Below are 9,270 nucleotides of genomic sequence, written 5' to 3'. Positions count from 1 at the left end.
GAGAATTAGGAGAATTAAACTGAATAATTAGTAGTGATGACTTCCAAACTTTTTTTTTATTCCTTTTCAATTATATAGTTGTGTAATTATAGCTATATTACTAAACATGATATAAAAAAAATAATACGTAAACTTAACACTTTTAAAAAAAAAAAAGGGCGAAAAATGTAATTTCTACATTTATAAGAGACTTGTTGTATTAATAATCAGAGGCGAAGCCAGAAAATATTTTTAGGGGGGCCGGATGAAATTTTAATTTTTTATAGTTTATATTTTTATAATTTGTAAAAGATTAAATTGAATTTTATAATTTTAGGGGGGGCCAAAATGTAATTTTACCTTTACTAATTTAAAATTTTTAAAAAATTTCAAGGGCCTAAAATAAAATTTTCCATTTTAGGGGGGCTAGCCCGCTGGCTACGCTCGTGTTAATAATTACACTCTCTTATAATTATGTGTCTTTTAAGGTTGACATTAGACCTCTTCTAGTCAAAATGCTTGGGATTAATGAGAGTAAAAATCATTCCATAAGTGACCAATGTCAAATTCATGATCTTTTTCATATTTGTTTTACGATTTATATTTTGAGTTCATAAATGCTCCTCCTAATAATGTCGTCTTTAAAGAAAAAATTTAAACATGTTATTTAATTAAGAGTACAATACATATTATTATTACACCCTTGTTAATAACCTTTTTTTTAGTGAATAAACTAGCTATCTATATTAAACGAAAATAACTGAATAATTTGCTACTTTATCAGTCTGAAGAACAACTATTAACTCCTTTGGATGTCATCAAACACCTGCACATTTATACTCTTTTTTGTAGTCATCTTAACAAGGCGATCAACAACTTAATTTTAGATGAGTCTTGAATATCTTAAAGAGCTTTGACGATATTTTTAATTGAGTTATTATTGAAATTATAAAGTAATTTTTCTTTTCAAATTTCCTGTTTATTTTAATGTTAAAATTAACTACAATAAATATTATATGTTCCTACAAGATCAAACATGTACATAAAATTTTTATAAGCTTAAGAATAAAAACAATCGACGTATCAATCATTCAATTTTTAGAACGTTTTATTTTGACCACTATTTTTTTTTATAATGTCAAATTTGATTTATACTTTCATGTTTACATTATAATATCAAAATTAATTTAACATTGTTAGAGATTTAACGTTTGGATGACTAAAATAAAATTCTCTAAATAAAATAAAAATTCTCTAAAAGTTGGATGATAAAATTGCAAAATTTAAATAAAACCAAGTGAGTAATTTACCAAAACAAAATTATTAAATAAACGGAAAAAATTCTTAACAACTGGAAATCAACCAAACTCCATCTTCCCACCACCAATCCATACTACTTTCATGAATACTTAATTTCAGAACTGTTATTAGCTAAACAACAAAAACAGATAACCATCAACCAACATTTGACATCCCTAATCCAGAATACGTGCAGCCTTAGACTCGAAATACTTGATACAAAATACGTGCAGTCTTAGACTCGGAACTTGCACCAACATACGAAAATACATACGGTCTTAGGCTCGAAACTTATACCATTGCATTGTCTTATTCTAAATTTAGGTATTTAGGTAGTTTTGTATTAGCACAAAACACCATAAACATCGATTAGTTTGAACACATTCATACTATAAGTAAAATAAAAACTTACACATCTGACTTTAAATAAACCATAATTCATTAATATAACTTAATAGCAATAAAACATAGTACATTGCTTATTCATAGTTTTAGACCTTTTCAAACCCATAGGTATCAAAGGGCTTGAAAATTACACCATTTTCTATTCTCACACACACGTCAAGAAGATGCAGCAGCAGCCTCTTGCAGCTGTTTTACCTTAGTGATATAATCGTTCATTGCTTCCTCCTTCGATTTCCCTATCAAAAACCCAAAGCCCAATTCCGGTTCATTAATGGATTTTCAAAGGAAATGAAACAATAATCGAATATTGATTCGAATATAAGCTTACCTTCAACAGCCTTCCATGCATCCCACTTGTACTTTTCCTTCATGTTGAACATTCCAGGACGGCCTTTGAACAGCGGAAATGATAAAACCAATTAGTCCCTTTATTACATGGTGACTATATCTATATCTATATCTATATCTATATGTGTGTATACTAACTGGTGTTCACTGGTCCAACAGTAGCTTGCTTGTAGAGTCCATAGAGAATGAGCTTGTCGTCGTTGGTAGTGTTTTCGGGAAGGGTCTTAGCTTTCTCCGCATACTCCTCGAATTCCTCCTATACAGTCAACAATCAAGGTACAAGATTATCGTACTAAAACATCAAAATTTGATGAAGATTGAAGTGAAATGATAGCTAAAAGGAAAACCCCAATGTTTTTGTTTAGTAATCAGTTCGAAATCCGCGAGGCTTCTAAGTAAAATCTTGTTTGATTTTGTTTTTATGGAACACAAATATAAGCAGAGTGTGAGTACTTGTACAAAGAGTAGTAGAAATAAGAGATGTTTCAAGCAAGATTTAAGCTTTGTACAAAGCAAAGAGAGATCGGATAGAGGATTCTCGATTTTATCGAGAGAAGTCTACAAAGTGTCATCCGCCACGTTCGGAATTGCTCCGAGAGGATTTTGTCTCCCGACTCTAGCCAAAAGAAGTCTATAAAGCGTCGTCTGCGTTGTATGGCAGAGTTAGGAGACAAAAACCCAAAGACAACTCCAGACGTGTTGAGGGATAGCCGCTCTCAACAGACAACAATTCACAAACTTTTCTCGACAAAAATCGAGAATACTCAACAAGATCCATAGATTTGTGGATTAAAAATTCAGTAGAATCAATTGAAATACATTTCCAGATATGGGAGTAATCTACTTCAGATCAAATTTTTTAACATTAATTAACATTATTGTGAAGATAATCAAAAGGAAGCAATTAATCAGACAGAAAAAAGAATCATAAAATCGATCAAAATAAACAAATTAATCAAAAAGTTTCGATTGAACGAATGAATCACCAAAACATACAAACAGGATAAAAAAACCCAGAAAATAAATAACAAATTAGATTATGAATGGAGTTAAAATGAAAAGAAAAAAAAAAGAACAGAAAGGAAATCAAACCTTCAAACCCATTTTTCTTCTATGATTATAGCGTTAAGACAGAGAGAGCAGTTTCTTGAAATTTCTTTGTGATTTTGTTTCTTGGACACAAGAGATACCGTTTACATATAAGGAATCCCCCAATGACGTGGTGGGGTAGCTTTTCTTGGGAAAATAAAACAAGAAAATGAAGTTGGTAAATTCTTCAGTTGGTCACCTAATTTTAAGGTGTTTTCATTTTGATCACTCAAAATGAAATATTTAGAATTTCATCACTTAACTTTTAGAATGTTTTTATTTTAGTCAGCCAAACAATTGACTGTACACGCCACATAATGTTTAAGCTTTCATTTTGGTTACTCAAAATAATATATTTTTAAGTATTGTTTGAGATAAAAAATTAAGTATTAAAGTGAAAAGTGGTAAAAACTAAAAGAATGCATTAAAAGTTATCAAATTGTACTGGTTTATCCCATCGCATAAAATTCTAATTTTTTCAATATTGAAAATTTAAATTTTAAAACGTCAAATCAATTAAAAATTGTTGAAAAATTTTTATCTCTTGATAATGTCAATCGATTTGTTACTATAACGTTGAAATTAATTAATTAAATTAATTGTAATGTTTTTTATTTTATTTTAGCTTAATATAAAATATTCAAGATCATCTAATAAAAAATAATTTTGGGTTTAGAGACAATTATTAAATATTAGTTAATTGAGTTGATTTCATTATGAATTATTTGGAAACATAAAATAAAGTTTTAAATTTTATAAGAAAATTAAATTAATTAATTTCAATATTATATTAATAAACCGATTGACACAATTAAAGGATATAAAATTTTCGATAAATTATTTAATTAATTTGATGTTTTGAAATTTAAAATTTCAATATTGAAGAAAAATAAAAATTTCGACGAAGGGATAAACAAGTACAGTTTGATAACTTTTAATGCATATTTTAGTTTCTATTGGTTTTTACTTTAATTCTTAATTTTTTACCTCTCAATATTTTAAAAAGGATATTATTTTGGATGACCAAAATGTAAGTGCCCTAGAAGTTGGGTGATCAAAATGAATTATAAATATGATGTTGCCTATACACTCAACCCTGTTAGAAATTTAATGATTGGATTGTTAAAATGAAAACACCAAAATTAAGTAGTTTATAAAAAAATAATTATAGTCTAGCTTTAATTATTTATTTGAGACTTAATTTTATATTTTAATTTAGAATAATTTGATTTTATGTTTTTAAATAAATTATAAGTGTAATAATTACAATTAATATATTCAAAAATTACAAGTAGAATCAATATTACAAAATGTGATTGGATTTATAGTCGAAATTTATTTGGACTTAAATCAAAATAAATATGGACAAAACTCACACATAATAAAATTTAACCTAAAATAAATTTGAATTGAAAACTTGACATGAACTGAGATTGGTTAGTACAAACAACTAATATCCGGGGCATCATCAAGGACTAGCAAGGCCTTGGCCCCTTAAAATCGAAACTCCTACTAGGCTTTTAATTTTTATAAAATTAAGTTAGTGCATGATAATTTGTACTTTAATTACTTAAATAATAAAATTTTAATTTAATCTATTAAAAATTATAAAGATATAAACTAATAAAATGATAAAATTATACTTTTAACTCTAATAAAATATATAACTTAATTTCGACCTAAAAAAAATATATTGGTTTTATTCCTGCTAATATCATAACTATTTAAGTTAAAATAAACACCTAGATTTTTCTTAAAAATAACTCATCATGCTAAAATACTAATATAAATTTTTTAATCAAACTTTTGTTTTTCTGAAAGGATTTTTTGGTGATATTTTTAATTAATTATTTGAATATGAAATTTTAAAATAAATTATTAAATTATATCAAATCATATATCATATATATTTTTGACAAAATATATATTATATAAAAGAAAATTCGGGAACATATATAAAAATATTGAGTTCTAGAATATATCTTTGCGTACTAAAATATTTCTTTAATTATTAACCTGTAATTATGGACTCATTATTAACTTATTTAATTTAATTATTCTATAATATACTTCACTATTAATCATATCATATTATAATTAAATTTAAATTGATTTGAATTAAAATAAATATAACATTTATTTATTTTTATCAAAGGCCTTATTTTATTCTTCTTGTTTAGCATATATAAAATAGGGTTAGGCTGGCATGGAAGGATGGACTTATGTGGAATGAGAATCGCGTGGCTCGTAATTTAGCTAATGACCCAAGCTGTAACTTATGTTGGCAGGTTAGGGAGAGTAGGGATCATATTCTTCGGACTTGCCCCTCGGTGAAGGATGTTTGGACCAGGTTATTGAGTCCGGCTGTGGCATCCCAGTTCTTTAAGGTTATGTTTGATGATTGATGGCATTATCATCTAATCACTTGGAAGAATGTTAGATTTGGTGATTGGAGTTGGCCTCCACAGTGTGTTGGCTCAGTTGGAACTGGAGAAATGCTAGAGTACCTTCTCCGGAGAGGTCCTGTCTGAATCTCGAGATGGCTTTGGTGATATAGATAGTTGTTCCCGTGTGCCACGGAGTATTTTGGTTCATTGGGAAAAGCAGGGCAGTGACTGTTTTAAACTAAACGTGGATGGGAGTTGGGATCAGTCATGGGCGAGAGCAGGTTCTGGAGGCGTCATTCCTGATTGGTATGGGAATTGGGTAGTCGGATTCTCTGCATTTTGTGGGAGTTTTGTAGTATTACTGTTGCCGAGTTGCGGGGAATTTTCCATGGGACTGGGATTGCATGGAGGAAGGGTATTCCAAATATTATCATTGAATCGGATTCATCGACGGCTGCAGAGATTGTTCTGAATGGTGCTAAAAACCGACATCCGTATTTCTACTTCATTGACGCCATACAACGAGCATTGCGTAGGGATTGTTGTTGGAGCTTCGTTCATGTTTCAAAGGAAAGAATATTCGTAGCTGATTGGTTGGTGAAGTCTAGTTTGTCTGAAATGGGGATGTGCGTTTGTTCGATCAACCTCCACAAGATGTCATTGATATCCCTCCGTATTCGTGAAGATATATTGTTAGGTGCTCTATTTTTTTTTTCTATTTGTGCTCGAGAGATAGTTGTTCACAAGAGATGTATAGATTATCGAAAAAAGAGGAGCTGTGGTGCTCTCTCTCGGAATACTCAGATTTATCGAGTAAATAAAAAATTGAATCTAAGTTGAATCTCACTTGAATTGTTCCATGTATAAGAGAAATTTTGTTTTAAACTCCGAGTCAAATAAGATAAATAAATTAGTAGATTATTTAGGACGAGATTTTGCTAAGCTTTCTGTTGATTAGTTGGTAAGGGTTATTCCTTCCTAATTAAAAAAAAAAACTTTTAGACTAATTTTAATAACTATAAGTTCTAAATTATTCTAAGAAACGCATCAACCTGGTTTAATTTCATAATCAAGTTATTAATCAAACATTATAAAAATTAAATAAAAATAATTAAATAAAAATTAAACTTTCAAATTTGAGTGTAGTTAAACTATTTTAGTAAAATTTTTTATAAAATATTATACTGCAATCAATCAATCAAAAACTTTAAATATAATAGAATCCAACAAAAGATCATGTGGAACCTACAATTATAATTGAGAATTCTAACGTATGAATAATTGTAGTTGAAGTCAATGCCTTTTGATATTGAATTAAATCGCATGCAAAATAAATTAATACTAAAAAGAAATATTTTCTATTGGCAATACATAAAATTTGTGTAAATAGGTAGATTAAATATTAATTTGATTGGCATAAATATTATTGTTAATATAAAAGATATAAATTTGAGTAAATTAAAATACATTATTCTTTTATTTATAGGTTTAAAAAAATTATAAATAATTTTAAATATTATGTTAAAAATAGATACGATCACAATTTATAATAAAAATTGTTTAAAGGAAATGGGAAAGATTGAGGGCGGAAAAACAAAGAAGTTATTTATTTATTAATTTATGAATAGAACAAAGAGGTTAATAATTGTTGACAGTTGTTGGGAGTCCTAAATATTATAATAATGTCGATATTTTCGATGATTCTTGTTTGCTTGCATGAAATGATGTGTCTACGAGCCATAATTTTTCTTAGGGACTTCACATTTTCCTAGTATACAAATACTGATTTACGTGCAATAATAATTAAAACAGTTATTTAACATTTAATCCGGTGACTAAATTTTTAAAAAATAATAAATTAATTGTCAATTATTGAAAATTGATAAATTAATCACCTATTTATATTCTCTGTTACATGCTTACAGAACAGGTAACATGGCTTATTAGCTAGCCACGTCAGACATATACATATACTTCCCATGTTGGATTTGTTGGTTCCTTTCTTTAATCAATTTTTTAAAGAAAAAAATGCCCTCGTACGTAGTTTTCTTCTAGTATTCTCTCAGCGTTTTCCTCCTTTCACTTTTTACACTCTTCTAATACCACTATATTTTTCCCTCTCAGTTTCTCAGTAACCAAACAGAGCATAAAATACTAGGAAAACTTAATAAAATGTGTTGTTTTTTTTTTCCCTTTCAATTTTTTGTTATGTTAATATTATTGAATTTTCAATCTTTTGAGTTATCTCCATCTTTAAATCCACCAGATGATTGACACTTCCGAGGAATCCAAGCAAATTGAGAAGCTCTACGAATTTAGTGAACGCCTCAACGAGGCTAAGGTTAAGTCTCAAAGTTGGTCTCTCCTCGTTCCCCCTCGTTCTCTTTATTTCTAGGGTTTTGCATTTTTCTTTCTGTAATTTGTCCCACTAACTTGTTCATATCAATTGTAGAAGAAGTGGAGAAGAACAACTTAGGCTCCAATGCCTTGAAGAACAACAAGCCATATAGAAGCGTTGCTTTGAAGACCTCTGCCGTTCTAACGACACTACCAACAATAAATTTGATTCTCATTATGCTAAGCCCTCCTCCGAAATCCTTTTCCAAAAATCAAAATCTTTTCCTGCATTTGTGTTACTAACTTGGTGCATCCCAATACAAGAATTTGCTATAGCAAGCAATCCAAGAACCGTCGTTATCCGCATCACACCAAACTCCCTCACAAGGCACAACTTTTGTTTGGCCGAGGGTTTAGGGTTGGAACGGATCGCAGGAAACAGAAAAAGCTGGCCGTCAAAAATGAGAAGGAGATGAGAGAAGAGATTAGGTAAAAAAGAAGAGGTCGAAGAGAAGTCAGAGGAAGCCACGGCCCAAAGGGCTAAACTCTCCAATCTCCATTATTTGGATGCCGAGAAAATGAAAGAGAAAATGAAAGAGAAAACTCAAATCAACAATCGGCTAGTTAACGTGGTTAGTTAATGGGCCATCTCAACTTTTCATTACATTGTAACTGAAAATGTCCGTTAGTCACCGATTTGTTACTTTCATAAAGTTTAGTGATTGAATTGGAAGTTGAGTGATTATTTTATTATTGGAATAAAAGTTAGGTGATTATTGATGTAATTTACCTTAAATAATATAATAATACAATTAGAAGTAAATTGTAAAAAAATAAAATTTATGTGAAGGAGTTGAGATAAAATTTAAAAAAAAAATGAGGCAAAGCTAAAAAATTATACTAAAATATCTTAAATTAAATTTTTAAACTTTAAAAAGGGTCAAAATTGTAATTATCTCAATTAAATACAAATAAAAATAGATTAAATTGAATAATTGACATTTAAAAGACAATACAACTACAATTATACTATTGATCGAAAAGGGCCAAAACCTCTGCTTGCCCTTCACTACTCCCTTAATGAGACTTAAACTTAATAATATCAAAATTCCCAAGGTTTCAACTTGCCATATTAACTAATCTCTCATTGGTTGTGGTGGACATAAATTATGAATTATATAAAGATATTTATTATAAGTTATATATATCACATTACTAAGGGTAAAAAGAAAAGTAATATGTAAAAATATACCATTTAAATAAATAATAAATTTTTAAGTAACAGAGGTGATTTTCTTATATATTTTATTTTAAGACATAAATAATCCTAATAAAATGATTTTTAAGTAAATTAGTGTTATTTAATTTCATGATACAAAAATTAATTAGGACACATTTAAATGATGAAAATTTTGGATCCATTTAA

The 9,270-nt window shown here is 28.7% G+C and overlaps 1 protein-coding gene and 1 long non-coding RNA gene across 3 annotated transcripts; one reads left to right on the top strand and one right to left on the bottom strand.

Moving 5' to 3' along the window:
• Nucleotides 1–1,699: 1,699 nt before the first annotated feature.
• Nucleotides 1,700–3,275, bottom strand: LOC108470993 (acyl-CoA-binding protein-like). Its single transcript, XM_017772541.2, has 4 exons — nt 3,124–3,275; nt 2,170–2,287; nt 2,012–2,074; nt 1,700–1,919 (listed from the first exon to the last, which is right to left on the bottom strand). The coding sequence occupies exons 1-4, from the start codon at nt 3,133–3,135 to the stop codon at nt 1,840–1,842; spliced, it is 273 nt and encodes a 90-aa protein (XP_017628030.1). The 5' UTR covers nt 3,136–3,275; the 3' UTR covers nt 1,700–1,839.
• Nucleotides 3,276–7,442: 4,167 nt separating this feature from the next.
• Nucleotides 7,443–8,683, top strand: LOC108472799 (uncharacterized). 2 transcript variants are annotated; one of them, XR_001869603.2, is made up of 2 exons: nt 7,443–7,848; nt 7,960–8,683. It is a non-coding gene; the product is annotated as an uncharacterized LOC108472799 (long non-coding RNA). The 2 variants fall into 2 exon arrangements; XR_001869602.2 differs by having other exon boundaries at nt 7,443–7,861.
• The last annotated feature ends 587 nt before the right edge of the window (nt 8,684–9,270 follow it).

Source organism: Gossypium arboreum, chromosome 11 (assembly GCF_025698485.1).
Source record: "Gossypium arboreum isolate Shixiya-1 chromosome 11, ASM2569848v2, whole genome shotgun sequence".
In the NCBI taxonomy this organism is placed as follows: Eukaryota; Viridiplantae; Streptophyta; class Magnoliopsida; order Malvales; family Malvaceae; genus Gossypium; species Gossypium arboreum.
The sequence above is the reverse complement of the archived record's forward strand: the minus strand, read 5'-3'. Positions and strand labels throughout refer to the sequence as shown.